General features: G+C 46.7%; 1 protein-coding gene and 1 long non-coding RNA gene across 4 annotated transcripts in view; one reads left to right on the top strand and one right to left on the bottom strand.

Moving 5' to 3' along the window:
* The window catches only part of ADAMTS9 (ADAM metallopeptidase with thrombospondin type 1 motif 9), a 177,734-nt gene extending 162,251 nt beyond the window's left edge, over positions 1 to 15,483 (bottom strand). For all 3 annotated transcript variants that reach the window (XM_045289812.1, XM_045289814.1, XM_045289813.1), the window contains exons 1-3: positions 15,369 to 15,483; positions 14,373 to 14,764; positions 8,921 to 9,083 (exon numbers count right to left, since the gene is read on the bottom strand). In XM_045289812.1, the coding sequence (XP_045145747.1) occupies positions 8,921 to 9,083; positions 14,373 to 14,764; positions 15,369 to 15,483 (670 nt within the window). The remainder of the gene's footprint in view (positions 1 to 8,920; positions 9,084 to 14,372; positions 14,765 to 15,368) is intronic.
* LOC123521645 overlaps positions 12,765 to 18,045 on the top strand; it is a 95,056-nt gene continuing 89,775 nt past the window's right edge. Inside the window, exon 1 of the long non-coding RNA XR_006680034.1 lies at positions 12,765 to 13,144. This is a non-coding gene — a long non-coding RNA (uncharacterized LOC123521645). The remainder of the gene's footprint in view (positions 13,145 to 18,045) is intronic.

Raw genomic sequence — 18,045 nt, 5'->3', positions numbered from 1 at the left:
GGAAACACTGCCCGGGGCAGGGCCATCCTCACCACGTGCTTAGGCTTGAGCCCCTTGGTTGCACTCACTACTGGACAAACATCAAGGGCAATGCTCTGAAGGCTTCCGTAAAATAAGTTTCCTGGACATGTTTTTAATGCACATTACCCCACAGGGTAGTAGGATACTGGAGTCAAATTCCCTTCCTACCAGCTGTGTGACTTTGGACAAGTTGCTCTCAGCATCTTGGGGCTGCAATTTTCCCAACTATAAAAAAAGGAGAAACTAGCATTCACCCACAAAGCATCTATGATAACTTATGTAAAGTGCTCAGCACCATGAGCCCTGCACATAAGGGTCCAACAAATAATGGCTTCAAAATCTTTTATTTGGCAGCCTTTATCATGGCAGCTTGGAGCGCCCAACCAACAAGTGATGTTACATCCCAATGCGGCAAAAAGTGCCCAGGGCTTACTGGACATTAAATTCTGCGAATCCCAAGGCCAGTCCAATACTGATCTTTGGATACTGAGCAATTTCCCGGGGTTGAGAAGGAGCCTCAGCTTTGACCAGCTACCGTGTCCACAAAGCAGCAGCTACGGGGAAGGGTTTGAATCCATTGGGTTATGGAGACTACTTTATCTCCAACAATGTATTTCAGGAGACCATAAAAGACTTGTCAATCTCCAGCCCACAGGAACATATCCAATGAGCACTTGGATGTTGGCCCCTGGTGGCAAGCACTAGAGGGACAGCATAACTACATGCCCCGTTGCCATTTCTCTTTTAACTGCATTATCTGGGTATAAATCTATTAGAGTTATGGGAAAGTTGTGTGTGCATTATTATTATTATTATTATTATTATTATTATTATTATTTTTTTTAAGCATTTTATTGGAGGCTCTTACACCTCTTATCACAAACCATACATATGTCCATTGTGTCAAGCACATTTGTACATATGTTACCATGATCATTTTCAAAATATTTTCTTTCTACTTGCGCCCTTGATATCAGCTCATCTTCCCCCAACCCTACCTTTCCTCCCTCCCTCATTATCCCTTGATAATTTATAATTTTTTTCATGTCTTACACTGACTGCTGTCTCCCTTCACCCACTTTTCTGCTGTCTCTCCCCCAGGAAGGGGGTTATATGTAGATCATTCTGATCAGTTTTCCCTTTCTCCCCCCACCTTCCCCTTACCCTGCTGGTATCCCTACTCTCATTATTGGTCCTGAGGGCTTTATCTGTCCTGAAATTCCTGTGTTGCAAGCTTGTATCTGTACCAGTGTACATGCTCTGGTCTAGCCAAATTTGTAAGGTAGAATTGGGGTCATGATAGTCAGGAGGAGGAAGCTTTTAAAAACTAGAGGAAAGTTGCATGCACCCTGACTGGCTCATCTCTTCCTTGAGACCCTTCTGTGAGGGGATGTCCCATTGTCTACAGATGGGCTTTGGGGCTCCACTCCACCCTCCCCCTAGTTCACACTGATATGATTTTTTGTTCTGGGTTTTTGGTGCCTGATCCCTGATCCCATCGACACCTCATCATCACACAGGCTGATGTGCTTCTTCCATGTGGGCTTTGTTGCTTCTCAGCTAGAAGGTCACTTGTTTACCTTCAAGCCTTTATGACTAGAGATGCTATATCTTTTAATAGTCGGGCACCATCAGTTTTCTTCATGAGTGCATTATTTTTAATACAAGCAAATAAAATAAAAGAGTGAAACATTGCCTGCATTCCTAGCAACCAGAAATAATACAAGCGAGCTTTAAAGAGCCCTGGTGGCACAGTGGTTTCTCACTGGACTGCTAATTGTAAGGTTAGCAGTTTGAAACTACCAGCCAACTCTGTGGAGAAAGACAGGGATTTCTGCTTCCAAGAGAAGCTTCAGGCTCTGATACTCACAGGGGTAGTTCTACCCTGTCCTAAAGGGTAACTCTGAGTCAGCACTGACTCTCTGGCAGTGATTTTGGCTTGTTTTTGTTTGTGTGTTTGTTTGCAGAAATTGGTGGAACGTCTGGTGAATCCCCTCTGACCAGGCTTGAGGTATGTGACGAGCCTTGTTATCAGACAGAGAGCATTGTAAAATCAACTATCGCAGATGTAGTTAGGTTAAAATGTAATAGCTTATCATGTTATCTCCCCTGTGACCCATTTTAAAGTTCTTTCAGTTAAAAAAAAAGTGAAGGGAAGTTGAGCCTCTCCAACTGTGGCCCAAGGACAAGGATAGCCTTCCTGCCACTGCCGGATGCTCGGGATGATTACAGACGCAGTTGTGTTAAAATTCAACACGTTACAATTTGATCTCCCATTTGACACATTTTAAATTTGTTTCTAGTTTTTGATATTTTCTGATTTCTTTTTGGTTGTGATTTTTCTGTGTTTTACTTGGTAATTGTGAGTTTTTCTTGCTTGTTTCATTTTGTTTAAATGTTTTCTGTATATGAAATCCAGGATAGGTAAATCTATAGAAAGAGTAACTGGGCTAATGGTTTTATGAGGGGATGGTAGGGGAGGTTGGGGGAAAATGGGGAGCTAATAACAATAAGTACAAGAGCAAAGAAAATGTCCAAAAATTGATTGCAATGATGATTGTACAACTCTTCTTAATATAATTAAGCTATTAAGTTGCATGATTTGTGAATTATATGCCATTAAAACTGTTTTAAAAAGCAGAAGTTGATTGAAAAATGGAATGAAAAGATAATGGAAGTTTTCCACCAACCTTTGAAGCCTTCTTGTATTTTCATACATATTATTTCAGATGTTTTTCTTTACACACAAATATATCTCCACTCATGTGTTACCATATTTTAAAATGAGATCATACCATACATATTAGCTTGTCACCTACCTTGTTTATTAAATATATATTTCCATGTTTGCTTGCTTGTTTTTAACATTCATCTGCCATTCTTTTCAATGGGTTACCTAGGAAGCCACTGGATTCACCGCCCAGTAGCTATTTTGCAATCCTCCCATGGATGAGGATTTGTTGTTTTCAGTCTGCTGTCCTAAGAAACAACCCTGTTTGATTCTCACTTTGAGTACTGAATCATCTTGCATAAATACCTTTGCACAATTATCCAACTATTTTCCTAGAAGTGACATTAGCAGATCAATGAGTATATGATTCTGAAAGGTCTAAAGACATAAACAACTGCTGGCCCTGCTGAGGGTGAGGGAGGGGTTTCAGTGACAGAGAAAATCACTTTCTTTCAGGTATAGACAAATAAAAAAGACTTCTGTTGGCCTTCTCCCCTGCATTTTCTCTTATTCTCCTACCAGAAAGCATGTCTCGGTCATTGATGCGAACGGCTAAAGCCTCTTACGCACAGTTCACCGTCAAATAGCAAGTGTTGATGAAACCATACTTGGGGTTTCATCTGGAAATGCAATGTAAGGGATTGGGAAGAAATGCCTTGCAAAAGCACTACACTCACCTAAATGGCGCCCATGATCTGGACGTGTGGCTCTCCTGGAGTGGGGGATGGTGGGCAGGCAGCTAAGTCAGGTTCTTGAGGACCCTCCGAGCAGAGGGCACTGCAGTCACCCCGCCGGGCCTGAGGAAGAGGTCCCTGACCCCACTGGGGATCCCGGGGAACTTGCAAGCACAGGCGGTGTTTGGTTCTGTTGCACATAGGGCCCTTATGAGTCGGAAATGCCTCGACGGCACCTAACACAACTCCAGCAAATAGTAACTCAACATTCAGACACTTCTGTTTCCTCGTATGTACAGAACGCAGGTGATAGACTAGAACTGACTGCTAAGGTGTCCTCCAACTCAAATACTGAACGAAGAAGAGACACGCTTTCCAAAAGGGCGGAGAGAGCCATGTCTCAGAGAAAGCAGATGGCTAGAGCCAAACGTTTACCAACTCCTGCAGTTTGAAATGGATCAAACCTGCAGCTCAAGATGCACTGGTGATTACTAGTGACTGGCATGCAAAAATTAGAAACAAAGAGGAAAAAGGATCACTATTTGGAAAGTACAGCCCAGGGATAGACCCTCTACCCATGATTGCTTAATAGGAATGTGCCAAGACCAACAACTTATGCACTGCAGATACCTTCTTAAATAATTATAAATGGCTTCTATCCATGTGGATCTCACCAGATGAAATACATAAGAGTCAAGTCAACTACCACTGTAGAAAGAAACAATGGAAAAGCTTAATAGAATTCAGTTGGCAAGTCTAAAATTGTAGCTGAAGAAAATGAAAACATATGCAGCAGAGCCAATGGACCACCTTGAATTTAGTGACCATTGTAAGGATAGATTCGCGGTGTTGAACACTAATGATCAAAGACCAAAAGAGATGTGGGAATGATATCAAGAACATCATCCATAAAGAAAGCAAAAGGTCTTTAAAAAGACAAGAAAGAAAGAAAAGACCAAAATGGCTGTCAGAAGAGGCTCTGAAACTTGCTTTTGAATGTAGACAAGCTAAAAAGAATGGAAGAGATGATGACACAGAAGAGCTGAACACAATATTTCAAAGGGTACCTCTAGAAGACAAAATATTATAATGAAATGCGAAAGGCCTGGAGTTAGAGAAACAAAAGGGTAGAGCATGCTTGGCATGTCTTTAAGCTGAAAAAAATGGAAGAAAATATTTATGCCTGAATTGACATATTGAAGGACTCTAGGGGGAAACTACTGAATGATGAAAGAAGCCGGAAAGAGTCTCTGGTTGCTATACAAAGAATATTCGTTCACGTTCAACCATTTCAAGGAGTGGCATTCATTCCAGAACCAGTGATAACAAAGACGTCCAAGCTGTACCGAAGACAATCGTGAAAGCAAGTGACAGAATGCCAGTTGAGATGTTTCAGCAAATGGATGCAACACTGGAAGCACTCACTCACAATGCTAAGAAATCTGAATGACAGCTACTTGGCCACCTGATTGAAAGATTCATATATATGCCCATTCCAAAGAAAGGTAATCCAGCAGAATGTAAAATGTATTAAGCAATATCATTAATACCACATGCAAATAACATTTTGCTGAACATTATTAAAAAATAGTTGTAGCAATTTATCCACAAAGAGCTACAAGATTTCAAGCCCAATTCCAAAAGGAGGTGGCATGAGGGATTATCCCTGTTGATGTTGGCTGAAAGCAAAGAGTAGCAGATGTTTGTATGTGTTTCTTTGACAACGCAAAGGTATTGGACTGTATGGATCATAAAAACTAAGAATTTCAGAACATTTCATCGAGCTCATACAGATATCTGTACATTGACTAAGAGGCAGCCACCCCACAGAATATGGGGATTCTGTGTGGTGGGTCAGGGTTGGATGCTTTTGTCGTACATGTTCAAACTGTATCCTGTACAAACAATCCAAGAAGCTGAACTATATGAAGAAGAACATGGCATTAGGATTGGAGAAAGGCTGTGATTTGTGCATGATACAACCTTGATTACTAAAAAGCAAGAGGCCTTGAAGCACATGCTAATGAAGGCCAAAGACTGCAACTTTCAGTATAGATTCTCCCTCAACATAAACAAAACTTTCCAAATCAGATCAATACACAACACCATAATAAACAGAGCACTGACACTTTCCAGGATTTCATCTTGCTTGAATTCACAATCAATGCCTACAAGAGCAGCACTGGTCAAACCTGCTGGGAAAAACCTCTTAAAGATGTGAAAAGGCAGAGGTGTTACTTTGAGGACTCAGGTGTGCCTGACCTGAGCCAAGGCATTTTCAATTGTCTCATACGTATGTGAAAGCTGGAGAATGGATAAAAAAGATCACGATGCCGACAGAGCACATTGAATACACCATGGACTACCATAAGAATGAACAAATCCGTCTTAGAAGAAGTACAGCTAGGATGCTCCTTAGAAGCAAGGATGAAAGACTTCCTCATACATACTTTGAACATATTATCAGGAAGGACCGACCAGTCCCTGGAAAAAAGGGTTAGTGAAAAAGATGGACTGACACAATGGATGCAATGATAGGCTCAAATATAGCAAGAAGTGTGAGAATGGTGCAGGGCTGAGCAGTGTCTAACTTTGTTGTGCACAGGGCCACTATGAGTCAGCAGCAACCTGACAAGCACCTAAACCAGTAATTGGCTGTAGCCTTAAATCCAGTCATAGCGGTGACTCCGATCTGCAGTTGTATGAGGCTCCTAGGGTACCTTTATCTAAGGCTCTCCCTTGGCTAACAACCTTTGTTCAGGGGTTAAATCATTGAAGCGGAATGGACTGATATTGGCAGATAGCCCTTTTTAATCTCCAGCAAAAGTGACTATTCCCAGCCTACCTGTGTCCACGTCTTGTGCAAAGGCTACTTTGGAGGTTTCCATGACCTGGTCCATCCCTCTAAGGCAATGGTTCTCAATCTTCCTAATGCCGTGATCCTTTAATACAGTTCCTCATGTTGTGGTGACCACCCCCCCAACCATAAAATTATGTTCGTTGCTACTTCATAACTGTAATTTTGCTACTCTTATGAATCTGGTGACCCCTGTGAGAGGGGGGTTAGACCTCCAAAGGGATCGCGGCCTACAGGTTGAAGACCACTGGTCTTAGGACTGCTGGTGAACTGTGCTGAGCCTCCTGCTCCTGAATTCCAAAAAGCGGTGCAGAAGCAGCTGGAAGAGAGAACCAGAGTGGCGCAGTCCAGCAGCAACCTTTGGAAGACCCAATCAAAACTGCTGGGCTCCTGACGCACACACTGTGTGCAGGAAAGGAAGGCACTGCCGTGTGGGCAAGCAAAGCAGAAGAAACATAATTCCGGGGTGGGGGGAGGCACTCGTGATTTAGAAGATGACACTTAAAGGCCCAAACATCTCTAATGACTGGAACCCGAGTGAGCTTTGTTGACGCATGAACGCATCTTTGTCTTCAATCTTCACTTCCCTGTGTTTTCAACAGGACTCGACCGTACTTGTCCTCCAATGCAAAAATCCCATGTCCAATGACTTGGGTGTGTCACTTTAAAAGACGAGCCCTGAGAACATTTTGAATGACGGTATTCAGTAAGACCCATGTTTCTCTCTATCACACACGCACACTTCACATGCGCAAAGAAAGAAGGCAACTAAACATGGGTTTGAGTCTGGGCCTAGCTGAGGGATGGTGAGCAAGTTACTTAATCTCTGTGAGCCTTAGTGTCTTTATATACACAGGAAGAAAGGAGTGATTCTCACCTCACCAGTCTGTGGTACAGATTAAATATCAGTATACAGCAAGACTGTAACAAGGAGTTTCTTAAGGGCTAGTTTGGAGACATTTCAAGGCAAAAGAAGGTCAATAGATGTTCAACTACCTGACTAAAAAAAAATATTGTCTGAGCAGTCTTTAAGCCTATATGAAAATAAGATGAAAGGGGATGATCACGCATTTTGTTTCTATCATTACTTATTGTACTGCTTTATATATGAGGGGGCTTCAAAAACTTGGTGGAAAAAAATGGAATTAAAAGATAATCAGATTTCTCCACAAACTTTTTGAAGGCCTCTGGTATGTTTATACACATGGATAAAATATGCACTTGCTATTTGGAAAAGTCAAAAGGTAGAGGTCCACAGTCTCACAATTTTTTTTAAAAAGTGACAAAATGATACAGTGAATTGGCAGGTGGCTGGAAGTCTTGATAGCATCTATTCTGCTGGGGCTGTTTCTGAGTGAACTCCATTTGGAAGACACCCTCTGGATCGTTAGAGAGTCTTAACTGACAAACTATTTTAGTTAGGCTCCATCTGGCCCTAGTGGATAGACTCCAGTAGAGGGCTAGATTAAGCCCAAAGACCTCAGATGCAACGCTCTTCTAAGACTTGGCGAAGCGATAAGCAAACAGTGTTATGCTTTTTTTTGCACGACTCCCTTTAGCAGCAGTCCTTTCAGGAGCAAACAGACCGTGGTAGTGTGGCAGAATAGCCAGTTCTCGATATAAGATGAAAGAAGCCATCATTGGCAGAGTGTTTTAGGTCACCTCCGGTAGCTCTCTTAAAATTTTATCTCCTTCAGCGATGTCATAAACACTTGAGAAGTGATTCAATTTGAGGAAGCAACTTTTTAAAACGGAATACGGAGTACAATGCTTTAGAAATAGGAAGTCCAAGAATATTTCTAAAAAGAGAACGTTATAACCAACACCTTAAGAGATGGGACCAAATTTGTGGGACAGTTTCCACTGATAAGGTATCCAGGACTTCAAGGCAGTGAGGCGTCACTGCAAGGCTGCAGCTGGAGGTCCACAATTAGACATCAACTTTCCAAAGTATCCAGGTGACATACCCTCAACAAAGATCAAACTAGTTTGCATAAAGCCTCAGAGAATCTGGTCAGGGTGGACAAAAATCGAGTGGTAAACACGTAGGAACTGGACGGAAAACAGACAGGGTAACCCCCCAGGTCTCTCCCTCTACTCTTTGAAGCCACAGTTGGTCAGCTAAACCAATACTTGCTAACAAGACACACTGAAGTTGATAAGATAAATCCCAGCAAATAAACAAAAGCTTGAAGAGTTCCATTTGTCAGACATTTTTTATAATTAGAAATGTTAAAACAGAAAAAAAGCAAACAACAGGCAAGGCAAATAAATGATATCAAACACCAGAAGAAACCAAGCCATTGTTGACTGATACTCCTGTCCCAACTGCCGGATCTTACTCAGCTTAACCCCAAACCCAGCACTGTCAACCAATGAGGCAGCTCTGCCCATGGGGGGTTTCGAGCCAGGATTCTTTGAGTTTGACTTCTCTGTCTGGCACGTATTAGCTGTGTAACCTTGGATAAGACACTACACTCCTCTTTAGCGTCTGCGTCAGTACAATGGAGGTAGGTATGCCTACTCGCATGAAGAGTAAATAAACCACAAGTATAATGTAGGTGATAAGAGCATTACATCTTTGCAGTGTGACACCCGGCCCGTCTAGCAGAGCTTGTGTAAGCAAGAAGCAAATACCTGAGGTGTCACATGCATGCCTTCCTGGTGAGGGCCCTCTCTGGAGGATGCTGTTTCTATAAACAATGTGGGGCTTGTTTTGCTCCTCTTCATCCTCATCTTCATCAATGGACTGAAGTGGTTCAATAAAATAATCCCCATCATGGGTCTGGAATGTGCCCAACTGCAAAGGAAAAGAGAGAAGGGACCGATTTACCATAAAGCCACAATTGGAAGGGGAACATCAAGGGGACACTGGCAAGTAGAGAAGGCGCCATCTAACCCTGTCCGTTTCCTCACATGAGCTGCTTACAGTGAAAATGCTGCCAGCCTAATGTGGAGACAAGGAAAAAGCAAAAACAAAACCCTGCCAGCCAGTCCATGCAGGTGCCTAGCAATCCCAGAGGACAGGGTAGAACTGCCCCTTGAGTTTCTGAGATGGTAATGCTCCATGGGAGTAGAAAGTCCCGTTTTCCTCCAAATGTGGAGAAGCAGCTGATTGGTCTTCTCCATCTCATCAGTACCTTATCCTTGACGTCACTCTAACTGCTTTGATCTGCCATCCTGATTTGATGCTAAGAAATGGTTTCTTGGAGCCCAAGTTCTAGCCATTTGAATCCAGGCTATTGTAGGAAAACACTGGGAAAATTGGGCTAGTGTGAGCTCTAGAGGGTAACCGGCCCCACAGATGTCTTCTCTTGGATTCAAATTCAGGAAGCAGATGTTGAGCACAATGGACTCAAAGTGGTGCGCCTGTATCACTGGCACATGGTCATTTTCTAAGTGATTGTGTATAAAGCGCTGAAAGCAGACAACCCTCTGCTCCAGTCTTCCCACCAACATTGGCCCACATACCATGAAGTAGCTCTCCAACCACTCTGAGCCTGGGCTTCCTTATGTAAGGGAGGGTTACTGAGCAGACTAAGTGAGATAATGCAAGTAAAGTACTCAGCGAAGTGCCTGGCACAGAGTAAGGGCTTAAAGGTCATTAGTGCCTTTTGGTGTTACTGGTGTCTTAGTGCAGAAAGTTACTAGGTCTAGCAGAACAATGAAAGTGGCTCTGTCTCACAGACGAACTAATCATTACTTCATTGGCTAACATGTGGGGATAGCATAGTGCAGGGGCTGCCCATGCTGACTTTTACCACCAGGAAGTAACTCTTCCAGCCTCCCCACATCTCCACCAGGTTTTATAAAAAGGTAAGTGATGACACAGGGTGGAAAAACACAAACCAAACAGTACAAGAACAGAGAAGAGTGGCTGTGCCATTTGAGTTGAGCATTGTGTCTTTCTTTACTTTTCTATACACTGGTTGTGACGGGGGCGGGGAAGAAAAGAAAACCAACAGGCCAAGAGAAATGACTGATGACTGTCCTTACGTGTCAGTAGCAACATCAGCACTCTCCAGGAGCACGTTAAAAATTCGAGTCATAGAGCTTCACTCCATAGCTACCTGTTGCTGTTGAGTCATTTCTAACTGCGGACTTCATGTGTGACCAGAGTTGAAACTGAGCACTGCAGGGTTTTCAGTGGCTGATTTTTGTCAGAAGCAGATTGCCAGGCCTCTCTTCTGAGGTGCTTCTGAGTGACCATGAGCTTCCAACCTTTCAGTTTGGTGCTGAGCACATTAACTCCTTAACCATTTGCCCCTACCGAGCCCACACCTCTAGAGAAAGTCCATGTAAGGGATAAAGTTTGTGAAGCACTTGGCAAATACATTGGTTCCCAAATCCAACTAATGTCAGACTGGCCCAGAAAGTTTAAAAAATATATATATATATATATATATATATATATATATATATACACACACACACACAGATATACATACACACATATATCTATATCTATATATATATTCAGATTTAGGAGCACCTTCTCATATACACAAAACCCTTAATTCTAGGAATAGAGCTTAGAAATATATATATATATAAAAGTTCATGGGATTCGTGAGCTGCTGGTTTAAGTAAAAGGCAGTTCTGGTACCATCATGCTGAGTAAATGGTTACCAGAAACGACTGCTCACTAGACACAGTAATTCGTTATCAGACAAAAGAGGACTAAAATTTATTCTCACTCAGTTATAACAACTGTTTTTCATTATACAACTCTATAGTGTTTTCTGAGCACTAAGCCGGAAGCATGCTGCCATGTGTGAAACCGACCAGAGACAGAATATAAATCGTGGGAAGGTCTGGCCCATTTGGTAAATAGGAAAACCGAGGCCTCCTCCAAAGGAAGTGGCTTGTCCAAAGTTCTTCAGGGAAGCAGACACAGCTGGATTGTGCTAGTATCAAGTCTAGAACTCAGGTGGGCTGGCTCAGTCTTGGGTCTTTTAGCAAAGAACTACAAAGTTCTCTTTAGGACTGCACATTCAGTCTCTGTCCTATAGCTAAGAGCATGGGCCAAAAAGACTGGGCTAGAACCTCTAATTAGCCATGGGATCTTGGACAGGCCTCAAATATTCACAGCCTATGTATGAAAGAGCAATCACAAAACAATCCCTTCATTGGATTAATGTGAGGGTTTGAATAATAAAGCATATGTAAAGTACTTACTACAGCACCAGGCATATAATAACTCAATAAATGGAAGTGACGTGATACCAAAGTCAAATTGGCTGTTGTTTCATGAGACAGTTTCTGGGCCCAAGAGTTTGCCTTTCTTGGATAAGGGGATCATTTAGTCCAACAGATGTATTAAGCAACTGGGATACACACAACGACACCGCAGAGCATAAATGAATTGATGCTGCCACTGCTCTCTAGGGGATTTGACACATAAACTAAGGGTTGTAGCACAAAGCAGATCCTCAGGAAGCATCATATGAGAGATAAAGACAAGTGTCGGAGAAGGTGGGGAGGGAAGAGATGGCATCGGTTTGAAGGATTAAGTAATGATCTCCCAAGGAAAACAAGTCAGTCATATTTGTAAGGAAAGCTGTGTTTTCAGCATGAAAGTTGGCTGGGCAGACTGAGCAAATTCAAAGATGCACAGGCAATGAGACAGGACTAAAATGAGTTGGAATTCAGGGAAATGAACATAAAACAGGCAGCCTGCAATATTGGATTTGTGATGCCGAGGTGAAGAGATGAGCAAGGATGTGAGAGTATACTGTAACTGGGCCTACGTGCCAGAAGGAGTTTTTATTTCTCCAGGAGGAAGTTGGGAGCCAAGTACATAAAGCACATGAACAGGGGAGTGATGCATTCCTGTCACCTATAGTCTGTTAAAAACCTCTGGCACAGATTGGGGAGAAATGACTCCAGAGAAAAAGCCAGATGGAAATATTTCTTGGACACGGGTCCCATTGAGAAGGCATAAGAAGGAGGAATACATTAAGGATAGTGAGGTTACGGAGTGGTAACTGACCCACTTGAGACAGAATTGATAAATGATGGTATTGGGGATGGGGCTAGGAGGTGCACTGACAAGGCCCAACCTGAAGAGTGTGGATTTCCATAAGGGAAAGTGTCTCAGCAGGATGGATAAATTCCTGTTGTAAGATAGATACATCTTAAAGCCAGAGTCAAGCCTGAGGATATATACAAAGAACCTATCTTTAATATGTACGCTAGACCCCCACCCCAAACCCACCCCCACAGCAGCAGGCTGCAAATCAAACACGACATAAATCAACCTATAAAAGTCCGAGCAGCCTTTTCTGAAGCTCTTAGCCACTTAGCCCACAGTTGCCAACCAGACCACGTGCATGTTACCTCCTAAAATTGGCCAATAGAAATTAAGGTCCAGAGCAGCAAAATATTTATACAAGTGCCGGGGCCACTCAGATTCACGGGTTATGGAGGCGGGGAAGGAGGAGGAGTAAAAGACTGTTTACCAATTTGATGTGCACACATAACTCTCAGATCTTAGAATTGGGGGGTTCTCTTTTGGGATCTGGGCCTCTCTGTCTGATGACTGCGTTCTGGTGCTCGATTTCTGGCCACCCTGCCTGAAGAATGGGAGGAATTCCTGAGCTCTGGCCCCTGGTTTTGGGCAGCGAGGACTCATCGCCCCCCCCCCCCCCAACATTCTCAGCCAGGAGTTCTGGGCACCGCAGCTGGTGGCTACCGAGAGTTACCCCCATCCCAGTAAGTCAGCAGGCTGGACATGTCTTCCAGCCTTCAACCCTCGCTCCCCAGCCAGTCATCTCTCCGTTACAGAGAAGGATGAAGCATTGCATCCAGACAAGAAACGCGTAAGATCCACTAATGACAGCGCAGAGTTCAGCACCCCAGGTAAGTCTTCAAACCACCACCTAAGAAAAATGACGGGAGGCTTGTGGGTGCTCAGGGGAAAGTAAATGCACCATTTGGGAGCCGAACGTAAATGGCCCATAAATAGCGCTGTGCGTTCGGAGAGCCTGACCCTGGAAAGTTTCTGCGTCACAGTGTCGCAGCTCACTGGCACGTTGCGAGGGAAAGTCAAGGACCCTCCCTCTCTGAGGCCAGAATGTTGCCAACGGGCATCACGCTTTACGCGGAGGGGAGGGCGGATGCCCGGTGAGACCTGCTGGGGGGCAAGTGGCAGCAGAGGACGGCCACGGCCAGGGAGCTTGCTTGGGTCCCCGCTAAGTGCGTACTTGGCAGGGAGGTGGCCGCCCCGCCCTCTCGCTCTTTTTCGCTAAGAAAAACGGCGCCACGGGCTCCCCACCCCGCCCGGCTCTGGGGAACCCCTTGAGTGGTAGAAACGCCGGGAAAACGATAACGCTCTGGTTGCCTCCCCCTACTCCTGCTTTTTGGGGTCACCCCGCCAGCAGGGTGCAGCGTCGGACTGCGCCTCACCCCTCCCACCCCCACCCCCCAACTTCCACCTTAACTCGAAGCTTGCGGACCGAGCCCCTCCCTCTCCCCGCCCTCCGAGCCCTGGGCCCGCCCCTCCGTGCCGCGGACGGGACCGGTGCCCTGTCAATCCCGCTCAGCCTCGGGACTCTGGCCCCGTGAGCACGCCGGGGCGGTCGATTCCGCACGGGCCCTCCCTCCGCTACGGGCAAGGGACTCCCGGGAGCCCAGGCCAGCGAGCCTCCGACCACACTCCTGACTCGCCACAGGCCACCAACGCGTCACGGTCACCCTGCCTTCCGCGGCTCCGCTCCCGGGCAGGTCCGTCTGCAGCTGGGACCAGCGACTCTAGCAACTTGCTACGAGTTTGAAACCGACCCCCGGGCCGCCTCACAGTGATGGGCCGAGCGCAGCCGGAGCGCCCGCCAACACTGAGCACCCCCCGGGGCGGATGCGTGCGCTCCTCGCCCGGGTGAGCGCACGCACGGAGCGCAGCCGCCAGACGGGAGGACGGGGACGAGTTTCGCGCTGATCTTCAGCGCCGCACTGGTGCCAGGGGAGCCCGACGCTGCTAGGGTCTCCGGTCTGGAAGGCAATTCAGTCTTCCAGGAGCGGACGCTTCAGAAGGACGACGAGGCGGAGGGGAGGGAAGGGGAGGGGAGAGAGGGACCGTGCGCCCACTTACCATTCCCGAGCAGAGGCTGATGACCGCCCGGTGCTCGGACTTGGTATTGACATGGCCTTTGTAAAAACAGTGCTTGAGTTCGGCTTCCTCCTCGGAATAAAACTTGGTCTGGTTCACCCCGGGTGCCCCGAGGAGGGTGACAGTGAACCGCGGAGCAATAAATCCGGCATGGGCGGTGAGATTAAATAGAAACTGCTGGCCGAAGGCGGAGAGGCGGTAATGCGCCCGGGAGGAGGTAGAGGAGGAGGCGAAGGCAGGCCAGGGGTCAGAGGCAGAGTTAATGCTCCGTCGCCGCCTTTTGAAGTGCACGTTCCTGGGAAAGGGTTCTCCGCGAGCGTTCACTCGGACGGGGGAGGCGATTTCGTATTCGCTCAGGGTCTCTAGTAATTTCACTGCAAAGAGAAGCATAGGTGCATGAACCAATACAGTTGGTTGCAATTTTTTCATATTTCACTTGAAGGGGTACCATATTTCACAGGGGTACCCTGATTTATTGCCTAGGGCTTTCCCCTTTCAAGTCAATCCCTTTTCTTACATTCAGGGGACAAATATTTACTGAGCACCTACTATGTATGTTCCGGTTACAAGAGCCCTGCTAGTCTCTGAAGGAGTCACCATTCGGAGTCAGAATAAGCAAGTCAAAATACACAACATAATTTCAGACCCTGATAAACACTCCGAATAAAATAAAACGTGCCGCTATCTAGTGCCTCCAGGTTACTAAGTAACTTTGGTTTGGGGCAGGGAGGTGGGAAGAGAAAATTTCGGGCTAAAAGCTGGAGGTGGGAGGAGAGTTGACTACATTCATCTCTGTGTCTCTCCTTAGCAATTGGCTGGGAAGGATCCAAAAGAGAGAGGGTGCAAAGCGGAAGATAATTCTTTCGAGGAAAAGAGGAACGAAGAGGGTGGGGTCCCGCCTGGGCGAGCATGGGCAGGGGGCAGCTTTGGTGACAGGGGGTCCGGGGACCGGAGGAGGGGGACGCAAAGCCTTGTTACCTTGCCTCGGGTGCAGCCTGTCCTTGCGCACGGCCGCGGCGGCGTCTGGGCTCCCCATCTCGGCCAGTTCTTGCACCAGGAGGGTTAGCAGTGCGGCCCAAGAAACAAACTGCATGGTGCTCCCCACCCCTCGCCCGCGACCCTCAGGGCTCCCCACCCCTGGCCCCGCGATCCACACAGCCTCCCTCTCGCCCTCCTCGGCGGCGGCGAAGCGAGCGCGCGGAGCCCGGCGGCCGGCGCCAACTTTTGACTGGCGGAGCCGCTGAGGTCTAGCAGCGCGGGTCGGGACTGCGCTCGGCTGAGCAACGCCGCCGCCTGCCGTGAGCTGCGCCGCGCGGGCCGCAGGAGGAGCCGCGGAAGCCGGAGAAGAGCAGCACAGGGGCTCCGCCACTCGGCCGCATAATGTCCCGCGAGCCGGCTGGAGAAGGCGCGGGGAAGCGTGCGCTCCGAGGCGCGCTGCGCGCCCTGTGCTGGCGGGGATAGCGGAGCGGCTTCTTGAATGGGGGGCTGCGGGGGGGGGGCGCGGGTCGGGCGCCGTCGCTCAAATACCCCGGGTGCACGCCTCTAGGAGGAGGAGGAGAGGGGAGGAGAAAGCCAGGCGAGCGGGGACCGCCTCCTTTCAGACCGCGTCCCCAGCCCCGGCCAGCCGGTGCGGGACTCCCAGCTGGTGGCCCCGCCGGCTGCCAGAGGCGGAGGTCCGAGGCGCCAGGACTGTGGTGGCGCTGGCTCTCTCCCCCCAACCCCCCTCGCTGAGGTGGGCTTTGCAGAGACACCCTGCCTCAGAGCGAGGAGAAAGTTTTCTCCTGTCCCCGGCGCGGCAGTCTTTTCTCCCTTCTTTTTCTCTTCTGACCCTCGGTCCGTTTCTCAGCGCCCCTCCCGCTGGGCCCCTCTCCTTCGGCCGCATCCCCCCGCCCCACCTCTCCTCTTCCCTTTTCTCACCTTCTCTCTGCCCCCATCTCCTGCGTCTGTTTCCACTGGCCCTTCGCCACTCCTCCCTTTCCCCCTTTAGAATTTTCTGCCTCCTCGTTGGGTTTCTGACAAATGACAGTGGCCCCGGGCAAGAGCGCCTTTTCTTGGCCCACAGTTTCTCACCCAGGCGATTTTGGCACCGGAGCCCCGCTTCTAACTCAGTCGCCCCAAATCCAGAGTGTCAGAGTTGGGATTTTTAATCCTGCGATTCTGGCTGTTTCAAATCGACGCCCCCACCCCCCACCCCGCTGCAAATTCTCAAAGCTTGTTAGCTGTGCTTTCCCTAACCCCTGCCCGCGTCCATAGCTTTCTGCAGGTCCACGGTCCAAAAAAGGTTAAGAACCGCTCTTGGCAACTAGAGGGGCGGGATTTAGGCGCCCCTGGCGGCCCCGGGATTAGTTGTTGCTGTTGGAGGGGGGAAGGGGGGGAGCGGGTGTTAAGGGAACGTCCTGGATCCCAAGGGCAAGCACCAGTCCCTGAAGGAATTTTTTCAATCACTTCCGCTTGCATTCAGCCTAGGAGATGCTTGGATTGACTGAAAGCAAACACTTGTACACTACTACCTCCGCTTTGGGATGTAATTCTGAAAGTCAGAAGTTATGCCAGAAAAACCAGATGTGTGTGTGTGTGTGTGTGTGTGTGTGTGTGTGTGTGTGCAACAGAAGGGAAATGGCACTTGTAGTTAAAAGACGTAATTAAAAAATATTCACCCAAGTGTCCCAGTGCTGAGATGGTTACTTTTTAGGTAACTACCCAAACTAGGGACCAAATACCCTTTTCTGGAAAATATTAGCACATGTAAAGGGAACAAATAACCTGAGAAAACAGAAGTTTCCTAAAGAAGCTTTTAATTCAAGTGGTGCCTAATGACACCACTGGAATTTCATAATGGGTGTATACAATGTAAACGTGGTAAAATAGGGACACTTACAATGTGTACATACAGAGACTTAAAGAGTGACGTTTAAATCTTTTTTTCTGAAATCTTCAAAAGAGTTCACTAAATTACATCTCTTCATGCATAATCTTTCTTTGCGTCATTATAAAATAAAATTCCTCACAAATTAAAGTGCCTAGGGTTCCTGACACTTTAGCAAGGAATGGGGGGAGGGATCAGGAATTCAATATACTAACCGATACCTAGAGAAACTGATACTACAGGGCTTCTGATACAACCTAATCATTTCCAAATGGACTGATAAGGTGGGAAGGTAATAAGTCTCTCTGGGGGCCTCTGGAGCGCCCGTGGTGTATGGTTATGCATTGGGCTGCTAACCACAAAGTCAGTAGTTTGAAACCACTGGGCACTATGAAGGCAAAAGATGGGCTTTCCACTCCCCTAAAGGGTGGCAGTCTCAACACACACGCACGTTCTAGCCTGTCCTAATGGGGTCACTATGAGTTAGTATTGACTAGATGGCAGTGAGGTTATTATTTTTTTTAATCTCTTTAGTTTATTAGCTCATCTTCAAATTAAACATCTGTAAGAATCAATGATTCTTAAGAAGATGTGTTGTAAATCAACGGTTATGCAGTGTTCTGCTCTGAAATACGTGGCGTTTCCAAGAGTTGGGAGTCCACAAGACAAATTATTTTTTTACTGATATTTTGGATCAACTGTGTTAAGATGTATTCTTTATACATGTATAAAGAATGTACACACACACACACACACACACACACAGTTTGGAGACTTGTTCTGTATGGA

This window comes from Echinops telfairi, unplaced genomic scaffold (genome assembly GCF_000313985.2).
Source record: "Echinops telfairi isolate 266 unplaced genomic scaffold, ASM31398v2 ScPeMD7_31;HRSCAF=116, whole genome shotgun sequence".
In the NCBI taxonomy this organism is placed as follows: domain Eukaryota; kingdom Metazoa; phylum Chordata; class Mammalia; order Afrosoricida; family Tenrecidae; genus Echinops; species Echinops telfairi.
The sequence above is the reverse complement of the archived record's forward strand: the minus strand, read 5'-3'. Positions and strand labels throughout refer to the sequence as shown.